This window comes from Dendropsophus ebraccatus, chromosome 11 (assembly GCF_027789765.1).
Source record: "Dendropsophus ebraccatus isolate aDenEbr1 chromosome 11, aDenEbr1.pat, whole genome shotgun sequence".
Lineage (NCBI taxonomy): Eukaryota > Metazoa > Chordata > Amphibia > Anura > Hylidae > Dendropsophus > Dendropsophus ebraccatus.
Window position 1 is genome coordinate 85,659,505 of NC_091464.1, and position 22,909 is coordinate 85,682,413.

General features: G+C 43.3%; 1 protein-coding gene across 1 annotated transcript in view; it reads right to left on the reverse strand.

Moving 5' to 3' along the window:
* Positions 1-22,909, reverse strand: part of CRYBG3 (crystallin beta-gamma domain containing 3) — a 60,641-nt gene that overhangs the window by 25,121 nt on the left and 12,611 nt on the right. Inside the window, exons 4-12 of the mRNA XM_069944933.1 lie at positions 20,550-20,697; positions 17,789-17,922; positions 15,829-15,943; positions 14,230-14,265; positions 13,989-14,128; positions 11,810-11,936; positions 7,722-7,864; positions 5,875-6,001; positions 715-747 (exon numbers count right to left, since the gene is read on the reverse strand). Of these exons, the coding sequence (XP_069801034.1) occupies positions 715-747; positions 5,875-6,001; positions 7,722-7,864; positions 11,810-11,936; positions 13,989-14,128; positions 14,230-14,265; positions 15,829-15,943; positions 17,789-17,922; positions 20,550-20,697 (1,003 nt within the window). The remainder of the gene's footprint in view (positions 1-714; positions 748-5,874; positions 6,002-7,721; positions 7,865-11,809; positions 11,937-13,988; positions 14,129-14,229; positions 14,266-15,828; positions 15,944-17,788; positions 17,923-20,549; positions 20,698-22,909) is intronic.

The window sequence follows — 22,909 nt, forward strand, 5'->3', positions numbered from 1 at the left end:
CACATTAGACCCTAGCATTATACGGAACAGCACAGCAGGAGAATAATACCAGAATTTCTACAACAATGTCTGTGGAACACATAGAAAATCCTACAGACTGACAAACAATAAGAACCTCTACTATTTCTATTATCTATTACATGTATCATTCAATTCTAGGCATGGTACTTTAAATTACTAATGCATGGAAGTAAATCCAAACTTTTTTCTTAGATCAAACCATTAAAAAGACAAAAAAGGTTTCAATATAAAACCTTTGCCCTTCTGGAAAATAAGGCAAGACTGGCACTCCCGCAAAGACAAAATGCCGCCATTGTATCCTGTACAACTATGACAAACTGTGAGACATAATACATTGTTCATGTCAATCTGCCACAATAGGCCTCGGGGTTTTATTAACGTCTAGTATCACAACTTGTCGACTTCCATTGGGGCATTTGGACATTTTAGAAAGGAGACTCCACAAGGTAACCCCTCTCTATAGGAGCTGCTGGTTCTTCTTATCCTGTTTTACCATTAACCAAAATGGAAGCCTTTTTGTGTCATGTACATTGTATGTACAGCTTAGCCAGAAAGCCTGAAGATATAGGTGGGCAGGCCGGGGGGGGGGGGGGGGGGGGGGAGGGGGAGAGTGTTCATTAAAATGTCTTGTAAAATTAAGATTATTGTACAGTAATGACTCAGATATTAGACTGAAGAGAAAATAAAACTTACCAAGTGTTTTGCGTCATTTTGTCCAAGGGGTTCCTGAAAATAAATGAACTATATGTCAGTTTGTATTTAGACAAGGCTGCTCCATATATAGTCCTCATCCAGCATGTAATTATAATAGTAGAAGTGGAATATACTGTTATTAACCCCTATGTAACCCCACGTAAATATACTAGCTAGAGATGAGTAGGGATGCACGATGCACCGAAATATCGATACTACTATCGATATTTCGGGCAAAAAAACCGTTCGATACCAGGATTTCCTGGTATCGAAACTTTAAGTTAAGCAGAGAACACGGTGGGCGGCTAGCTGAGCGCCGGCCGTGTTCTCTATGTGCCTCCCCCTGCCCCCTGCAGTCTCCTCCTCTGCTCTCCCTCCCTCCGCTCCCATTGGCGCCAATTTCAAATAGCCGGCACTTAGCTATTGCTAGTGCCGGCTATTTAAGTATATAGATGCCGCTGTCACACTGACAGCGGCATCTGACCCCTCCTGAGCCCGCTCCATATACAGCGGGGGTCGGCTACTGTGTGTAACAGACCCCCGCTGCTGGTGTCTCTCTGATAACAGAGTCCGGCTCCGCCAGACTCTGTTATCAGAGAGATGATTTATGCCGAGGAGTCGGAGCTGCACGGAGGAGAGCGGCTGGAGAGCGGGAGAGGAGGACAGAGGAGAAGGCTGGAGGGAGAGCGGGAGGTCCGGGAGAGAGGACGGAGCAGAAGGCTGGAGGGAGAGCGGGAGGTCCGGGAGAGGAGCCGGAGCTGCACAGAAGAGAGCGGGAGGTCACGGAGAGAGGAGGACGGAGAAGGCTGGAGGTGGGGAGGATGAAGAGGGAGAGCGGGGGTCTGTGAGATCCGGGAGAGGAGGCCGGGGGAAGTGCAGCACATGTGAGGATCCAGCCGGCTGGCAGGTGGGGGAGGTGGCCGGGGCTGAGAGGAGCAGATAAGATCGGCTGTAGTGTGTGGGATCCTGTGTAACCTCTTCTCTTCCTCCGCAATCTTGGTAACTGGTGCAGCAGAGCTGTCTTAGTGGTGGGTGGTGCAGGAGAGCTGTCTTAGTGATAGCTGATGTAGCAGAGCTGTCTTAGTGATAGCTGATGTAGCAGAGCTGTCTTAGTGATATCGGATGTAGCAGAGCTGTCTTAGTGATATCGGATGTAGCAGAGCTGTCTTAGTGATATCGGATGTAGCAGAGCTGTCTTAGTGATATCGGATGTAGCAGAGCTGTCTTAGTGATATCGGATGTAGCAGAGCTGTCTTAGTGATAGCGGATGCAGCAGAGCTGTCTTAGTGGTGGGTGGTGCAGGAGAGCTGTCTTAGTGATAGCTGATGTAGCAGAGCTGTCTTAGTGATAGCTGATGCAGAAGAGCTGTCTTAGTGATAGCTGATGTAGCAGAGCTGTCTTAGTGATAGCTGATGTAGCAGAGCTGTCTTAGTGATAGCTGATGCAGCAGAGCTGTCTTAGTGATAGCTGATGTAGCAGAGCTGTCTTAGTGATAGCTGATGTAGCAGAGCTGTCTTAGTGATAGCTGATGTAGCAGAGCTGTCTTAGTGATATCGGATGTAGCAGAGCTGTCTTAGTGATAGCTGATGTAGCAGAGCTGTCTTAGTGATATCGGATGTAGCAGAGCTGTCTTAGTGATATCGGATGTAGCAGAGCTGTCTTAGTGATAGCTGATGCAGCAGAGCTGTCTTAGTGATAGCTGATGCAGCAGAGCTGTCTTAGTGATAGCTGATGCAGGAGAGCTGTCTTAGTGGTGGGTGGTGCAGGAGAGCTGTCTTAGTGGTGGGTGGTGCAGGAGAGCTGTCTTAGTGATAGCTGGTGCAGGAGAGCTGTCTTAGTGATAGCTGATGTAGCAGAGCTGTCTTAGTGATAGCTGATGTAGCAGAGCTGTCTTAGTGATAGCTGATGTAGCAGAGCTGTCTTAGTGATAGCTGATGTAGCAGAGCTGTCTTAGTGATAGCTGATGTAGCAGAGCTGTCTTAGTGATAGCTGATGTAGCAGAGCTGTCTTAGTGATAGCTGATGTAGCAGAGCTGTCTTAGTGATAGCTGATGTAGCAGAGCTGTCTTAGTGATAGCTGATGTAGCAGAGCTGTCTTAGTGATAGCTGATGTAGCAGAGCTGTCTTAGTGATAGCTGATGTAGCAGAGCTGTCTTAGTGATAGCTGATGTAGCAGAGCTGTCTTAGTGATAGCTGATGTAGCAGAGCTGTCTTAGTGATAGCTGATGTAGCAGAGCTGTCTTAGTGATAGCTGATGTAGCAGAGCTGTCTTAGTGATAGCTGATGTAGCAGAGCTGTCTTAGTGATAGCTGATGTAGCAGAGCTGTCTTAGTGATAGCTGATGTAGCAGAGCTGTCTTAGTGATAGCTGATGTAGCAGAGCTGTCTTAGTGATAGCTGATGTAGCAGAGCTGTCTTAGTGATAGCTGATGTAGCAGAGCTGTCTTAGTGATAGCTGATGTAGCAGAGCTGTCTTAGTGATAGCTGATGTAGCAGAGCTGTCTTAGTGATAGCTGATGTAGCAGAGCTGTCTTAGTGATAGCTGATGTAGCAGAGCTGTCTTAGTGATAGCTGATGTAGCAGAGCTGTCTTAGTGATAGCTGATGTAGCAGAGCTGTCTTAGTGATATCGGATGCAGCAGAGCTGTCTTAGTGATAGCTGATGCAGCAGAGCTGTCTTAGTGATAGCTGATGCAGCAGAGCTGTCTTAGTGATAGCTGATGTAGCAGAGCTGTCTTAGTGATAGCTGATGCAGCAGAGCTGTCTTAGTGATAGCTGATGCAGCAGAGCTGTCTTAGTGATATCGGATGCAGCAGAGCTGTCTTAGTGATATCGGATGCAGCAGAGCTGTCTTAGTGTTATCTGATGCAGCAGAGCTGTCTTAGTGATAGCTGATGCAGCAGAGCTGTCTTAGTGATAGCTGATGCAGCAGAGCTGTCTTAGTGATAGCTGATGCAGCAGAGCTGTCTTAGTGATAGCTGATGCAGCAGAGCTGTCTTAGTGATAGCTGATGCAGCAGAGCTGTCTTAGTGATAGCTGATGCAGCAGAGCTGTCTTAGTGATAGCTGATGCAGCAGAGCTGTCTTAGCTGATGCAGCAGAGCTGTCTTAGTGATAGCTGATGCAGCAGAGCTGTCTTAGTGATAGCTGATGCAGCAGAGCTGTCTTAGTGATAGCTGATGCAGCAGAGCTGTCTTAGTGATAGCTGATGCAGCAGAGCTGTCTTAGTGATAGCTGATGCAGCAGAGCTGTCTTAGTGATAGCTGATGCAGCAGAGCTGTCTTAGTGATAGCTGATGCAGCAGAGCTGTCTTAGTGATAGCTGATGCAGCAGAGCTGTCTTAGTGATATCGGATGCAGCAGAGCTGTCTTAGTGATATCGGATGCAGCAGAGCTGTCTTAGTGATAGCTGATGCAGCAGAGCTGTCTTAGTGATAGCTGATGCAGCAGAGCTGTCTTAGTGATAGCTGATGTAGCAGAGCTGTCTTAGTGATATCGGATGTAGCAGAGCTGTCTTAGTGATATCGGATGTAGCAGAGCTGTCTTAGTGATATCGGATGTAGCAGAGCTGTCTTAGTGTTATCTGATGTAGCAGAGCTGTCTTAGTGATAGCTGATGTAGCAGAGCTGTCTTAGTGATAGCTGATGTAGCAGAGCTGTCTTAGTGATAGCTGATGCAGCAGAGCTGTCTTAGTGATAGCTGATGCAGCAGAGCTATCTTAGTGATAGCTGATGTAGCAGAGCTGTCTTAGTGATAGCTGATGCAGCAGAGCTGTCTTAGTGATAGCTGATGCAGCAGAGCTGTCTTAGTGATAGCTGATGCAGCAGAGCTGTCTTAGTGATAGCTGATGCAGCAGAGCTGTCTTAGTGATAGCTGATGCAGCAGAGCTGTCTTAGTGATAGCTGATGCAGCAGAGCTGTCTTAGTGATAGCTGATGCAGCAGAGCTGTCTTAGTGATATCGGATGCAGCAGAGCTGTCTTAGACAGATATCACTAACTTTATTTTTAACACAATAAAATAAAAATAGGCCAAAAATTGGTATCACTGTAATAGTGCAGGGGTATTATATTTCTACCATTTTTTTTTTTTTTCTTTTATACTTTACTAAGTATCGAACTGGTATTGAGTATCGAAATAAAAAAGTTAGTATCGGTATCGAACTCAAAATTCTGGTATCGTGACATCACTAGAGATGAGCGAACCGGGTTCGGGTTCGATTCGATCACAACCCGATAGTTCGGCATTTGATTAGCTGGGGCTGCTGAACTTGGATAAAGCTCTAAGGTTGTCTGGAAAACATGGATACAGCCAATGACTATATCCATGTTTTCCACTTAGCCTTAGGGCTTTATCCAACTTTAGCAGCCACCGCTAATCAAATGCCGAACGTTTGGGTTCGGATCAACTCGAGCATGCTCCAGGTTCTCTCATCTCTAATACTAGCACATACATAAAGATTGATGACAAACATAGTAATTGTTTTTCCACATATTCAGGCTTTCCCAGTATATACTCCTAAGGTTTGTCTACTGGGTATTGTAGGTGTCCTTCTTCCTCAAATTATATTGAGATATTCTTTTGTCTTTCTCAGGGCTACAAAGCATGGGGCTGACAAGCATGTCACAAAAATGGTGCAGGATCTTCATAATTTAACTAATGCATTAAATGATAAAAAAGGGAACAACATATGTTCCATTTAACTGTGCTCGGGGTGCAGTTAAATAGGGGGAAAAAAATCTATACTTCTCGCTCCACCACCACTATCTCGGTGCTGGTCAAACCTTTGTGCTGCACTTCCTTATGTCTGTGTTGCACAAGGACCTTCCTGCTCAGCCAATCGGTGGTTGAGTTGGAAGGTCCTTGTGCTACAAAAAAAAAAAAAACACTGCATGACACTGACACCAAGACAGCAGTGGAAGCAGGGGAGAAAGAGGGTAAGTATACATTTCCTTTTCTATATACCTGTACCCTGAGTACAGTTAAATAAAAACAAATTTCCTTGGCATACCCCTATAAGACTGCCAATCTTAATAAATTCCCATGCGTAAACTTTAGGCTAGGCTTCAAATAACACCATCATATGATCTTGGTCTTGCAGTTACTGTCATGTAATACAGGTAAACTGGTGGCACCCATCTTAAACACATTGAAAAAGACAACTCACCAGCAGAACCGGCCTAATAGACATTATGGTATTGTTATTGCCTCCCCAGTCCACATAGGTTTTGTATCGGCCTTTTTCCAGTATGTATTGTTCTCCACAATAATGCTTCTGCCGATAAGCCACCCACCTATGAAGTAAAACAACATCATATATAACATAGTAATAGCACTATAACAAGTGCTATTCAGTGTAACGGCACCAATAAAGAGGACTCCATGTGCGCCATACCAGGCTATAGTGTATAGTTACAATCTCAGCCTTAGTCTTTAATAATTTCATGTATGTGATGGAAAAAAAAAACCTGAATTCAATAAACCGCCACATATCCTGCTTCAGCTAGTCTAAACCTGAACCCGAGGTGAGTCCAAGCACGGCTCCTTCCAAGACCACAGGGCAAGATAACAGGGATTTACACTGGTTTCCTAAGACGTTGTGTTTAATTGTTGCGGCTTCACAGTTTAATCTCCCAGTGTGCGCATCTCCTTTTCCAATTACGTTCCGTTAATTTTACTAGCGCTGATTAGCCAAGCATCATTAATAGGGAATCCTCTATAAAGCTCAACGACACCGCCATCAGCTGGGAATAACTACACTACAACGCTATAGGCTTAAAGCCTGAAAATAGCTAATATACTGCTGTATCTGTAAACAAATGAGGAAAACACTAGTATATTAATATAATATTTAGATATAAAAGATACCAATTGGCTTATGGGGAAGAGAATATGTATTAGCCCCCTAATAGGAGATGGGTGACTGCCAGACAACCCTAACCCTGCATATCTCAGGGGTTACTTAAGTGAAGATGCCGAAGTGAGACCGGTTACTATTATAGATGTAATAACATCAGCTGATCCTACTGAAGGTGGGAAGACACAGGAACAGCTCCGTCCAGACTCTTTTACAAGGGACGAGTATTGGCAAGGATTTCTAGAAATGCTCCTTCGGCCAACAATCCAATCAGCGATCAGCTGAGGAGTGAAGAAACCTCAAACTCGTTGGCTGATCACATGTTTTGTATGACTTAAAAATTTACAGAGGGAGATGTGCGGCCAATAGCAATATTTTTAAATAGCCACACTAACAATACAGTGAATGTTCATGTAGGCCGGCCACGACATTAGTCATGCCTTCAAAAGGCACTGCAAACAACCGCCAATCTTGCTGGCTTGAGTCCTTGCATGGCATGTAAAAGAATCCCTAACGTATAAGGGTCCTATTAGACAGGTGGCCCAATCAATAAAGTAAGCGAGTGGCGATCTGCTAGATTGGTGCTCATTTACTGAGCCTATTAATTGGCACGATAATTGTTTAGCAAGGGCTGCATGGACATCATTTGCGATGTCCGTGCAGCCCTTGCCCTAAACTGCTAATAGATTACCTCTCCTTGCTCTTGGTCTTCTCCTGCCCTCTGCTTGCTTCCTGGCATTGTGGCTGCAGCTTCAGAGCGGTCTCTAAGCTGACAGGCCGATAAACCAATCACTGGCCGGGACCACTGTGGGCAGTGATTGGCTGAGCGGCCTGTCAGCTGAGAGACCGCTCCGAAGCTGCAGCCGCAGTGGTGGGAAGCAAGCAGAGGGCAGGTGAAGACCGAGAGTGTGGAGAGGTCATATTTTTTCAATCGTCAGCCGCCGGACACGCATCGCTATTACACATAGCCATGCACAGTCGGCGGCCGATGATTTTGACGCTATCAGCCGATGATAGTTGACTCTATTACACGGAACAATATTCGGCTCCTACAGCAGCTTTTCTACCTTCCCTGTTTGAATACCTGTTGTAGGATCTGGGGATATCTCCTGTGTATGCCCATCATTACATCAACTGGTAAAAGACAATCTACTCACATTCCCTTTTTCACGTGGATACATTGCGTTCTTGTGCTGTATCCCGCCAGCTCCAGATCAGGAATTGCTTGATTGAAAAGATTTATTTGTTTCTCGTCTTCTTCCTCCATTTCATACAAGGTGACAGATGGTTCTATAAAGTCCTGGAATATAGAACAATATGTAAGTAATAACAATATGTATCTATAGATATATATGGTAACATGTATTCTGTACATCGATACAAACAGAGACAAAGGTCTAAAAAAAACTAGTCAGACTATAGTCCCAGAATATGTCTAAGGATATACCATAAAGAGGGTCCTTGTATTGTTTATGAGACCTATCAAGATGCAGTAGCTGCCATATGGTGCTGCCTATAATACTAGGGTACACAACCTTGTGAAATATACATATTTAATATTCAATGTCAATGGAGCAATTTCAATAATGTATCGAACAATCTGAGCAGTTTATTAGTAGTAATAGACCAAAAAACAATGCCTAACAATAAGTGGTTAACAAAACACTGCAGTGTGCCCAGTCCTGTGCCAGCCTTCCATGCCCATGTGCAATATAATTTCCTGGCATCACGCTTCATGCACTTAGCTGTGGTTTGTCTGCTTGTAAACCAGGTGGAGATAGAAAATAAAGTAAGTTGCCAGTCATGTGTAGTTCCTAAATGGCATGACTGATTAATCCAAGTGGAATGCACGGGCATACATCAGTCATGCCAGCGGGCACCTCTTATCTCAGGTTTACCTAGCAAAGTTAAAGTGTAACTAAGTGAGTAAGACCACAGTAACATATGACATTTAAGTTTTAAGGTTTTGGAATGTTAAAGCTGTGTTGGTGCCCTGACTCCATGTTTGGTTCTTATGTACCATGATACATTCCACCGATTGAGTCTGCGCAGGGTCTCAGTGTGTCACCACACAGGATTAGTGCAGGTACCCTCCTAAAGTGTCACTGTCATTTTTTTTTTCCTTTTTGCAGAAATCAATAGTCCAGGCGATTTTAAGAAACTTTGTAATGGGGTTCATTAGGCAAATCTGCCATTATCTGCATTCAAAAAGACTTTCCCCAGGTCCCCCCCCCCCCCCTCATCTCTCATTTACTGCTCATTATCAGGAAATCTCGACTCTTTAACATCAGTCATGCCCTGTGTAACCTATGGAGAGATTATTGATTAAAGGAGAAGTCTGGCAAAAATTTTTATTGAAGTATTGTATTGCCCCCCAAAAGTTATGCAAATCCCCGATATACACTTACTACGGGAAATGCACATAAAGTGCTTTTTCCCTCCACCTACTACTGCATCAAGGCCTCACTTCCTAGATAACATGGTGATGCCACTTCCTGGATAAAATGGTGGGACACAGGGCACTGAGCATCCCCCTGCCATCATCCTCTCCAGAAGCCACAGCCCACAGCTTTGGGAGTAGGGTCATGACATCACCATGTTATCCAGGAAGTGACATCACCATGTTATCCAGGAAGTTACATCACCATGTTATCCAGGAAGTGAAGCCTTGATGCAGTAATAAGTGCAGGAAAAAAAGCACTTTATGTGCATATTCCGTAATGAGAGTATATTGATGATTTGCATAACTTTTGGGGGGCAATACAATACTTCAATACATTTTTTTGCCAGACTTCTCCTTTAATCAATTGGTGCCAATACAGGGATGCCAGTGCAGTCATTTTTTTAAACGCCGCCCAGTTGGTGTCGGTCTATTTCCAAGCACAAGCACCAGAACTGAGGGCTCCATTGATTCTAATGAGGAGAGGGGGTTTCATCATACTGGAGGCTGGCAGGCCTGTCCCCAGTGTTACGGTATGGGCTGGTGCTCGGGAAAACACCGTCGCGGAGCACGGGAACGGGCGACGTTTAAAAAAAAAAAAAAAAAAGTACCACACCACCAGCATCCCCGTGTCGGCACCGATCAATTAAGGTTTAAAAAAAGCAGCAATAAACCTGATGGTATGTTCGCTTTATGATTTATTATTACTGATCTAATACAGTCCTCAAAAATTATTATTATTTTTTTTTTTACTTTCCATTAATGATCTATGTACACTGTGGTACCACGTGGTGTACCTATACTGTACGGCTTTCTTAGCACTCACTCATTTTGTGAAAGACTTGGACGACTAAGAGGAAGACTAACCAGAATAAACAAGACTTTATTTTTGGCTATTAAACTTAACATACCTTACCGGAGAGGCATCAGGTATAATGTGGCCTACCTAATGGCACGTGAAGTATAAGGGCTTTTAAACATTATGCCAGATCTGGGAATATCTACAAAGGGGCCACAAGGATCTTCTGCATTCTGAATAGTATCGTTCTTCCTTTTTAACACTATGAGGACCACAAAGTTTTTCTTTCATTACCAGAAAACAATTGTGCAGTATTATGTCCTGTACTATGAACTATTGCACTTTAACCTTAACAAGCATGTACAATATAACATAACATATAACATAACAAGCATAACATATAACATAATAAGCCTCTTCAATAACTCAGTACCCTACTGATTTCATACAGCAGCATATGGAGCTCTATTAAGACTCCATGCGTATAGATGCATTCCACCCTTCAACCAGTGCCTCCAGGTGACATTATCTCGGTAGGTACAGGCTTCAAATCGAGTTGATGGCTCAAGTCCACTCTCATTAAAGGGAATCTGTCACTACGTATATGGTGCCTTAAATGAGGCAGTATAAACTAGTGACAGAAATACTGTACAGATCGGTGTATTACTTACATCATTCTGTTCAGCCGTTCTCCTAATATGCAGGAGAATAGGATTCTTGCCGCACCCCTCCCGCCGCCCTCCAGCTGCTGATTGACAGCTGACTGCCTATACACAGCATGGATAGATAACTGCCAATCAGCAGCTGGTAGGCGGAGTTTTCTGCTTCTCATGAATATCCAGGACTACTGGGCTCATGCACATAATGGAGAGGACTATTTATTGTCCATGTTATTCAGGAGGAGATCTCTGGATCAGCTGCACAGAACAATGTAAGTGATACATCATCCTGCTCAGCTTCTCTGTCACTAGTTTATGCTACTCTGAGATAGGACAGCTTAATCCTACTGACAGAGTCTCTTTAAGTAACCTTTAGTCTCTTTTAAGTAACCTTTTATTTAATAAAGGAGAACTCCGGGCTGGGGTGATTTTTGGCAGAGTGCTAGGGAGGATGAAAGAAGTAACATGCTCCTATCTCCCCCGCTCCATTGCTGGTGCCGGTATCCCACAGCTTTGGTCCTGGCCACTACTGGGTCTGTGTGGGGACCAGGTACGAGACATGTTAGGCATGCTCAGCCAGTGAGTGGTCGTAGTGGGGTCCTACCTCCGGTGCTGATTGGCTGAGCGGGCCTAACATGCTTCGTACCCAGTCGCCACACAGACCCAGAAATGGCCAGGACCGAAGCTGTGGGATAACGGCACCAGCAATGGAGCGGGGGAGGAAAGAGCATGTTACTTCTTTCATGCTCCCCAACACTCTGCCAAAAATCACCCCAGCCCGGAGTTCTCCTTTAATTTCAAAATAATTTCCTTTGTTTTCCTTCTCAAAGATGATGTTTCCAATGTCAATGGAAAGCTGCTATTTGTCATTTCACAATGGTTCAAGGAGTTTAAACAGTATGACTGAAAAACCTAAACGTTCCCTAACATTGCCATCTTCCATGAGAAGAACAGACTGGTCATGTTGAAAGACAATGGGGGAGATTTATCAAACATGGTGTGAAGTGAAACTGGCTCAGTTGCCCCTAGCAACCAATCAGATTCCACCTTTCATTCCTCACAGACTCTTTGGAAAATGAAAGGTGGAATCTGATTGGTTACTAGGGGCAACTGGGCCAGTTTCACTTCACACCATGTTTGATAAATCTCCCCCAATGTGCCCAATCTTTCTTGTATATATGCCCAATATTATCAATAGGCTTACTATCTTATAATAATATTTAGCCCCTACATCTTCAGCTAATCCTTTCCTTAGTATGGTTCTACAATCTTATATTTACCAGCCTGACTAGGAGACTCAATCAGCCTATAAGTGATAGATATTATATATATATATATATTACTTACCGCCTGGAGATATCTTATTGACTGTAAGGTATTGTTATATCCACCCCATGCATGCCAGTCTTCATAGTCCCCCTCTTCTAGGAGATACTGCTGTCCTTTATATCTCTCATTTTCATACCCAACCCATCTACAAATTAGAGAAAAAATTGCGAATATGAATATAGGCAGATTTAGTGAACCAATCTTTAAAGGAGTTGTTCACCAAAGTTTTTTTTCTTTCAAATCAACTGGTGGCAGAAAGTGCCAGAGATTTTTAATTTACTTCTATTAAAAAAATGTCCAGTCTTCCGGTACTTATCAGCTGCTGTATGTCCTGCAGGAAGGGGTGTATTCTCTCCAGTCTGACACAGTGCTCTCTGCTGCCACCTTTGTCCATGTCAGGAACTGTTCAGAGGAGGAGCAAATACCTATAGAAAACCTCTCCTGCTCTCCAGACTGGAAAGAATACACCACTTCCTGCAAGACATACAGAAGCTGATAAGTACTAAAAGACATGATTTTTTAAAAGAAGTAAATTAAAAATCTCTGGCACTTTCTGGCACCAGTTGATTTTTGTAACCACTCGTGTCAAGAGATGAGGATCAAGAACCGGGAACTCCTTTATGAACTTAGAATTCTCTAACAGTATATAAAAATGAGTGTTATATATTGAATAAGCCCTTTAAATTATACATGTTATAACAAGAACAAGACATCGAGCCAGGCAGCAGCTTCTTCTTACCACACCAACTTCCCCCCCAGGGGACCCACTTTTTTTAAAAATTCTGTATATATATATATATATATATATATATATATATATATGTAATTGCATTTCCAATACTAGACGAGCTGTGTAAAAAATGATCAAACACATACAGTATACTTGTCATAACAAGAACTAGACACCCAGACAGTAGCTTCTTCCATAAGATACAGAACACAACCTAATTCAGCTATTAGAGTAGTCATGTAGATGATAATTCATCTTGCCCTGGAATGCAGCTATAATATAATGCAACGTTAGGACTACTGTTTATTGGAGCATAGGGGGCCTAAGGCATCAAGCCTGGTAGGCTAGTAGGGAGGTAACATAAATGAAGAACACCTATATTACATCGCTCTGTGGTGCACTGTTTTTTTTTTTGTTATACATATTGAGAGTCAGCAGTAAAGGATGAGGTAGCCCCACTGCTACAACCACTGACTGTGTCTGGAACTGCAGGGATGCGCAACCCCTGGTCCTAGCACAGTTACATATTACTAGTGATACCAGAGATACTGAGCCACTTTTAATATCAAATCTTATGCATGTTAGCATTAGAGTGGACAAAAGACTTGGGAAAGCTGACTGTGTCCCTAGTGCTGCAGCCACAGCGCCCTGTAGCAGAGTAAGCTGGCATAACTGTCAATCACCACTTGTTTTTTTATAGGGTGCTTTGTTTGCGGAGCTACTAACAAAGACTGCTTCCCCAAGTCTAATGTCTATTCTAATGTTACCTTGTATTACATAGACATCAGGGGAGGCTGCAGCACTAGTAACTCGGACAGCTTTCCCTGTCTAGTCTAATGTCTAGTCTAACCCTAACATGCTTTAGAATAGACATTAGAAATGGCTCACTATAACTAACGCTAACTGTGTTGGGACCAGGGATTGAGCAGTCCTGCAGTTCCTAACACAGCCAGTGATGACAGTAGACGGACTGCATCACCCCTTACTAGTTAACTCTAACAAAGAAAAAAAATGTATCTGTTTATCTATCTATAAATATATATACATTTGCCAGTATACCCCTTTAAAGTGAATGTACCACTAGTACATCACTTTTTTGTTTTTGACATGAACAGACTGGCGCCAGCATGGGGATGCTGGTTCCACAGCCAGCCCCCAGGAGGGGTTTTGTTCAAGCGGGGGATGGAAGGTTTGTCTCCAGTGTTCTATGCCCAGCTGGCGCTTGGTAATAGATGCCGGTGCCGCAGTAGGTTTTTTTTAACCGCCACCAGGTTCCCGCGCATGGCATTCATGTAAAAAAAAAAAAAAGTGATGTAATAAACTCGCTTTAAAGCTAGTATAAAGGTACTGTATATGGTACTGTATATGAACCCTTAGTCTGTAGGCCGCACACCTGATGATCTGCCTCTGACATTCTCACTAATAATACATAATACAAGCACAGAATAAAGCCGGTGGAGTCCTTACATTCCGCTAATAACTTGTATGGAGCCGATATCCCGGCTCCTGCCGTCCTCTCCATCACAGGTGAGGGTCCCGATGCTGCTGACATGCTCCGTCAGCTCTCTTGACCAGCCTAGGAAGTGGGGTTTCTCGTATATAATTATCTGTAAAAGAGAGGATTATTTAAGCAGATTTCAGGCGTACAATAAGGTGCACTGCGGAAATCAGACTTCCGAGCAGTAACTATGGCAATCTAATCACTCACCCTCGGATCACTGGGTAGCTGTACTTTTAATCCTCCCTGAAACAAATGAAAAAAAATTAACTCGACATTTGTTCCTTCCACACAATTAGGCTTTGGATTATAAAGTAACAAAGTGCTGCCAGTGCGAGCCAGAGGAGCCCAGGGGGAGAAATATAGTATGTGGTCACCTAGCAGTGCGGACTACAACTCCCATCATCACAAGCCTACTGCTAAAAGGAAGGTTCTGTACCTCATGTGAGCACATAGGGTAGGACATAACTGAGGTAGTAATGTTATGCACTAATCTAATAATCGTAGGGATCAATGACATCACTGTCTTCCGGCAGTTTAGTGATGAGAGAGAACTGATATTTTACAATTACACATAATGGGGAGGAATCAATCCAGAGCTCCGCAGAATAACACTACCCTAACTTATAATATCCACAGATGTAGGAGAGCTCAGTGTGTTCTCTAAAGGGTTATTTTAGGCTGGGTTCACACTACGTTTTTGCAATCCATTTTTTTCCTACATTTTTTTGCGAAAAATGGACAGAAAAAACTGATGCATGTGTGCATCTGTTTTGATCAGTTTTTCCATTGACTTCCATTATAAAAAAAAAAAAGCGGACACGTGGTCGACCTCATTGTTGTGTCCGCTAAAAAAACGGACCCGTTTTGATCCACTTCTTTTTATAATGGATGTCAATGGAAAAACGGATCAAAACAGATGTACACACATGCATCCGTTTTTTCTATCGTTTTTCGCAAAAAAAACAGATGAAAAAACGTATTGCAAAAACGTAGTGTGAACCCAGCCTAAGCACATTTGCAAAACGTTTTAAAAAAGCATTGTTCCAGTTATATGTATAAGTATAATATAGAATAGCCTTTTCTTTGCCTATATGCAGTAGGTTTGTTATATCTTACCATGGAAACACATAAGTCTGCATGGGAGGTATGCATACAAAAGGTTAGGATAATACTAAAGGGGTCGGTCACCCCCATTCAGTTTTTTTTTTAAATCAACTGGTGCCTGAGATTTGTAATTTACTTCTATTAAAAACAATCTCATCTTCCAGTACTTATCAGCTGCCGTATATCCTGCTGGAAGTGGTTTATTATTTCCTGTCTGGAAAGCAGGAGAGGTTTTTCTATGAGGATTTTCTCCTGCTCTGGAAAGTTTCTGACATGGACAGAGGTGGCAGCAGAGAGCACTGTGTCAGACTGGAGGAAATACACCACTTCCTGCAGAACATACAGCAGCTAAGAACTGGAAGACTTGAGATTTTGTAACAGAAGTAAATTACAAATCACTTTCTAGCACCAAAAAAAAATGTGGGGAAACTACCACTTTAATAAATACTGTGAGCAAAGTTTCATCACTTGCATGCATTGGGATAGTAACAAAATGGCTATGAAGGTGGACATATAATTGCTCAGGATTATAGGCAAATGTGGCAACTGCCTAGGTGCCACCACTACCCACTTTCCTCCTTTATTGCTAAAAAGTTAGAACAATGAGCAGCAGCCAGACACCATCGCCCCCGCTTACCTGCTGATCCTAGGGATACTCTGTTACCCAGTATAACCCCAACAGAACCAAAAATGACTTCTCACCATTTTTAAAGGCCTCATTGATTTTAAGCCGCTGTCCTGAATCTGGGGCAGCTCGCTGCCTTCTTCTAACACAGTGACCGTACCATTATACTGAGGTTCTGTGTATGCCAGCCATCTGTATAGAGAGAAGACGTATACTTAAGAACACACCTTAGTAGTTTATACGGTATTAGTTTTATTTTTACTTATACAATTAAAGTAAAAATAGACAATGAACAATGAAGGTGATAAAAGCTGACTACTACCTATAGCGGAAGGTGCACTCCCTATAGTGGAAGGATACTTTACAGGGACAGGGACTGTCACAGATATCATCAAATGTCAATGGTTTTATAGCGGACTATAAAATTATAAACGCTATAAAGTCAAGTTACAGGTCAGGATGATAGGTGCGGCAATGTAGGCAGATGCCCATCATGCCAATGTGCTCGAAGGAAGGCAGTTGATCTTATGTGTCATGTGGGTGCTCCATTGGTGTGGTCACATGTTGATATCCTCTTCTTTGTGCCTTGTTAGAGTATATGGATGTCTTAAAGGGAGAAGGTCCCCACTCAGGATTCCTTTTGTTCACTGGAAAGAAGATACACGTAGCTTACTTTGGTAGACCCACATGGAGATGCATTCATCACCATATGTGATGGCTCTTGAATAGACTTGGGTGCTCCCATTGCCCTTGTTAGCAGGATGCGCTCCTACAAATTCTGACACAGTCTCCATTGGCGGGACAATGTCAGACTATAAAGGGACATAGGTGAATTGACAAAGCAAATTGTGTTACCTATCACTACTAATTTATTCTTCCATTTTCAGGAGGAATAAAAGAAGAAGGGGTATTCCAATCTCAGCTAATATAGTTGTACTTGTAGGGTTTGTCAAGTCAAATACAATCATTTAGCAAACTTGTCTCCTTATATGCTGCTCTTTCCCTCCCTTTGTAGGCCACCAACTACCGCTCTGCTCTCACTCTCTCTCTATATATACCAGTGTTTCCCATGAACATAAGACAGTCTTATAGTAATTGTTGCTCCCACAGATGTCCTAGATCTCATTTTCAGGGGATGTCTTGTTTTTCCATGAAAAAGAATTCACATGTCACATGCACAGCAGGGACAGAGCATATGGTATTGGCGGCTTCTGGCCACCAGGGGGAGCTCATCACACCACACTTGTACAGCACAGCAGAGACAGGGTACTGTATGGCGGCAGGTGACGGGATAACAGCAGACTGTGTGCAGCTCTACATCTGGTGGGGGGGGCCAACACAGATGGTGGCAGGCGATGGGACTCTTGATGCCTTGCTTGCACATTTACAAGTGTAACATCGGGGTTGGTGGTAGGTGATGGTTTTCATGTCCTGCATCACATGTCTTCATCACAGCTGCATGCCTCGGTGTTCTGTTCGGCGGTCATGTTTCCAAACAAAAACTTTTCTAGGGCTCACATACAAATAAAAAAAAATTGTTACATAGAGGCTGCATCCCCTGTCCCCGGCAGGAGCGGGGCAGAAAATCCCAATATGAATCATTTGCACAAATAGCATGTGCGAATAGATTTATTTGCATCTGCCATTTTCGCCACTTCCTAAATGTCCCCTTATATCTCATCTACGTTATAGCTATATATACACCAGCAAAACCACAGCTTTTAGAGAAGAGAGGTGGTCGGTAACCTACACAACAAGCTGTCATCAATGGGAGGGAAAAGGAGAGGGAGGCAGGTTAGCTAAATTAATACTTTTTGTAAAAAATAATCTATAACTTCACGTTGCCTACGAGTATTAGTTGAAATGGGAATACCCCTTTAAGTATTGATACTCCATTATTGTTATTCGGAAGCGAAAACTAAAATGGACAGCCTCCATGAAGACGACTAGACTGGATACATTTTCCATACAGTACAGAAGAATATCTGTCAACCATATAAATTATGGATAATAAGGATTGAACCTAGAAGCACTTACACTCCAGAATTAACTACGATGGAACGGGGGTGTTTGCCAACCAAATTTTCCAATGAGAGCACCTCTGTCCGTATGTAGATGGGAGAGTCGGAAGCATCCTGCAGGGAGGATATTACAACCTGCGGAAGATAATCCTATAGAAAAGAAACAACCAAGGCCTGTGTTACATTATAATAGACCCCTTGATACATAGAAGAAAGCACGGTACATAAACAAAGTAAGGAAATAATTAAAGCCCATTCGGATATGGAGAATGCTGGGTGAGAAGAGGCGGCCATGAATCATTAATGAAGGTGTTTTCCGTCCTGCCGATAATCCATTGAGACTGGAGAGCTCCATCTCAGGCAGGGTAATGCAGGGGAACTATTAAGTTGCACCACCAGGGTATTCTACTCACTTCCAAGCTCAACACCTCGGATTGTGATGATAAATTGTGCACATTCACGTGGTGACATTGAGCTAAGCCACAGAGGAGGCAAACCGGCCCGGAGGAATGCTCCTCAGTACTAACCTTCTTTGAAGGTGATGACCGATCCCTGACATTAGCAACTGAGGAACATAATAATGAATGGGACTCATTAAGATTTAGATCAGGATACTATGAATAAGGCGCAAAGAGAACTATAACAATGAATAGATGGTAAAGTAGTATGGATCATCATATGCAAGCTGCGTAGACTGTTAAGTGAGTTTTGTCGTATAGTAGCTTCGCTTTACTATTTACTAGTCCGGCGGATTATAAAATCTGGCAGCCGAAAGCGTCAGGGTGGAAATTGATTACAAGTACTGACTTACCTCACCCCGTGCCGAACGGTGGGACCGGCTGCAAAACCCGTGCCAGAGTGCAATTTTCTCGAGTTGTGATGACCTCACAACTCAGCCGGGGGTAGGGTGGGGTGAAGGTCTGTCCCGTATAATGGACGGGCTGCTCAGCCAATCACTGACTGGCTGAGTGGCCAGTCCATCAGCTAGGTCGTGACCCTGGAGATCCCGGAGCCCCATGGGGGTCTCATGGCCGGTAACGCCACTCACTGCTGGCAACAGGAGAGGTAAGTTAGTACTTGTAATCAATTCCCCCCCTGCCAGCTGCCAGATTTTATAATCTCCCTTAAAAAAAAACAACAACTTTATTGTCATTTTAATCTTTTAATCAATTTAAAATCTTTTTTTTTTTTTTCTTTTTTTACTAGTAACAAAGATAAGTTACTAGCACCAACAGGAGAACAAAACAAGATCGTCTGGTCGTGTCTAATGTCTAATACATTGCTAACTTTTGTTCAGGGACCCGCTCTCTGGTGGCCCCATAGGGCTTAGTAGCCCTGTATAGCAGTGTGGCCCCCTCCCCACATACATTTTATTACGCTATTTGCCATTATGTCTGAAGGCAGATTCCTCAGTTGTGTATCTAAGAAAGCATACAGATCAAAGCGGGAGCTCATGCAACTGGAAGACGAGCTCAAGGCAGAATATTATTCACAGGAAAATCATTCTTAACCCACACGTGGCTCCATATTAACCTCTATTATATCGCTGCCAACGGCTTAGAGAGTCCTTGGAGTATCTGATGACCCGGGCAGGGATGCTATGTCACTATAGTCCCTTAGGAAGACATAATGTAGATAACGTTTCTTTTACCGTTTTATTTGAAGTTACAGTCATCATGATACCATATTCGAGTGATAAAAAGAATACCAAGTACTAGTCAGTGCATATCACTGATACCAATGCTTTCTTTACCCAGAACAAAGACTCAAGTGCTTAAAAATTATCGGTCACCAGCCACACATCGCTAAGTGTAACAGCGATGAGTGTATGGCTGCTGAGGAATGTGAAAAGAGAATAATAACATTTATACTTACCTGTCCAGGCTCCTTTGGTGTCCATAAAGCTTCTCCCTGCAGCCGCTGCTGGTACTTCTTAGCTGGTCTCTGAAGTGATAGGCCAATCACGGTCATGCCTCGGTCAGCGATTGGCTGAGTGGCCTGTCACATGAGAGACTCAGAAGTGCTAACGTCAGCTGCAGGGATCGGGCAGAAGCTAGACGGACACTGGAGAGCATGAACAGGTAAGTATAACGTTTAATATTTTACACTTAAGGCAACAGCTGTACAGATATCGCAAATGATATATATACAGTTATATGGAACCATCTAATAGGCTCAGTAAGCTTACACTAGTCATCAGGCCATGCAATTTGGCCCTTATGCAACAGAGCCCCAAAGTTATATACATGTCCAGTCTTCCAGTACTTATCATCTGCTGTATGTCCTGCAGGAAATGCTCTCTGCTGCCACCTCTGTCCAGAGTAGAAAACCTCTCCTGCTGTGGACAGTTCCTGACATGGACAGAGGTGCCAGCAGAGAGCACTGTGTCAGACTGGAAAAAACACCACTTCCTGCAGGACATACAGCAGCCGATAAGTGTGGGAAAACTAGAGATTTTAAAAATGAAGCAAATTACAAATCTATATAACTTTCCAAAGACAGTTGATTTGAAAGAAAAATATTTTTTTGGGAGTATCCCTTTAAGTAAAGTACAAAGGAGAAATCCACAAAAGTGCTCAAGCCTCTGGCTAGTAATTTCTATTGCTATATGCGTGTTGAATAATAAGTTGAATAATAAAATAGTGCCGCCATTTGCCGGCCATATCCTGACTGCCGTTCTGAAAAACCTTAATAACCCACTATAAGCTACAATACCATTTATACTGTCAATTTAACCTGATCCATGGGGTGTGACCACAGAACATTGCTACACCTACCTTTACTACTCTCTTCACTGAACCTATAGTGATTTTATCCAGCTTCGCCTCGGCTCCTGGAAGGTCCCAAAGGTGCCGTAACACAGCCTCCCCTTCTTCAAGGACATGCGCCTGACCTTCGAAATGGGCTTTTTCATATAGAATCCAGCTGTGATTGGGAAAGAAATACTGTAATAAGAGAAGGCAGGCAGGCAAATACAGACATGCTGCGGACGTAAATTTACTATAGTATCATTATGGCCATCTGGAAAAGATTTTTACCTCATTATTAAAAGACATATGCTATAGCTATATATCTATATATCTATATCTATATATATATCTTTGAAAGGAATTAAATTAGAATTAATCTAGTAACAGGAGACTCTAAATCATTCTCAGCATTAATTCCAGGGGATCTTGTTGAATACTATAATAATAACTTAATTATAGGAATGGCCCCAGAGGATTGTGGGAAAGATTATGTCGATTTATGAATGTGTGAAGATGAATATAGGATGAGTCTTCCTGAGATAAATTAGCATGGCAGGACCTATACCTATATTGTAAAGGATTTGGGACTTGTCTGAGCAAATAGACAAAAGCTTAGATCCTATTCCATCTATGTAATTCCTATAACAATGCTATTATTGTGTCAACTATTAATGACGCCGGGCTGAAGGAAGTCATCTGCCCACTAGGTTCAGAAGCATAAGAGGAGAAACGTGGCCGGTGGTTTGTAGTTCTTAATTTGACTTTCCACTTTATTTCTTTATTAAACACATGGAGAGAATCCTTTTTGGGGGCAGATATTCTGCTTGGAGAACTCCTCCACCACATGAGCCCTATAACTCAATGGTGTTCACCATTACAAAACCATCATTGGATCTATACCATTAAATAATGATCTTCATATGTGTGTAATACATCCTTAGCCTTTGTTCCCACACACTATTTTTGCTCAGTATTTTGCAACCAAAACCAGGAGTAGTGATGCACGATGCACCGAAATATCGATACTACTATCGATATTTCGGTCAGAAAAACGGTTCGATACCAGGATTTCCTGGTATCGATACTTCATGTTAATCTGCATAATAGTGCAGATTAACATGAAGTATGGTGCAGAGAACACGGCCGGCAGCTACCTGAGCGCCGGCTGTGTTTTCTGTGTGCCGCCCCCTGCCCCCTGGTGTCCCCTCCTCCGCCCGCGCTCTCCGCTCCCGGCGGCGCAAAATTTAAATAGCCGGCACATAGCGATCGCTAGTGCCGGCTATTTTAAAGGGTAGATGCCGCTATCATAACCGACAGCGGCATTTAACCCCTGCAGAGCCGCTCCATATGCAGCACGAGTCTGCTGCATATGGGTCGGCCCCTCACTGCTAATGACTGCGGCCCGCAATCCCGCGGGCGGCAGTCATTCAACCATTCCAAATACGGGACCCGCCGGTGCTGCGGCAGCGGTCCCTTACACCAGCCAGTTCCCCAACCTCCGGGTCCACAATCCTGTCGCCCCCCCCCCCCCCCTTCCCGCGGGGCCCACCGATACAGTGGCACAACAACTCCCAGAATACCTTCTTGTGGGGAGTTGTTCACAAGGAGGCATGCTGGGAGTTGTTGTGCCAGGAGGCTGCTAATGCATTACAACTCCCAGCAGCATACCTCCTTGTGCACTACATCCCCCAGCATACCTCTTTGTGCACGAGGAGGCATGCTGGGAGTTGTAGTGCACAAGAATGTATGCTGCACGGAGTTGTCAGGAGCTGCACAACTGCAATTCCCAGCATACTTCCCTGTGCACAACAACTCCCAGCATACCTTCTTGTGGGGAGTTGCAAAGCACAAGGAATTATGCTGGAAGTTGTTGTTCACCAGGAGGTATGCTGGGAGTTGTAGTGCACCAGGAGGTATGCTGGAAGGTGTAGTGCACAAGGAGGTATGCTGGGAGTTGCAGTTGCGCGGCAGCAGCCTTTCTAAACATCCCAGCATACCTTCTTATGCACTACAACTCCTAGCATACCTCCCTGTGCACTACAACTCCCCACAAGAAGGTATTCTGGGAGTTGTTGAGCACAGGGAGGTATGCTTGAGGTTAGAGGGGAATAAAAAATGTAAAAAAAGTGTTTTAAAATAAAACAGAACAAAAAATAAAGGTTCTAATAATCCCCCCTTTTCCCTTTTTTTCAAAAAAAAGTAAAAAAAAAAAAAAAAAAAAGAACATACATGTATCCATTACATGTGAATTGTCCGAACTATAAAATGTAACAAAGTGATCAAGAAGTCACATAAATAAAAATGTTGTGCATGGGGGGGAACATATCTGTAGTCAGGGAAAAGGGAAATTATATTTGTATTTTTACGTGTTTTTTTTCTCAAACTTT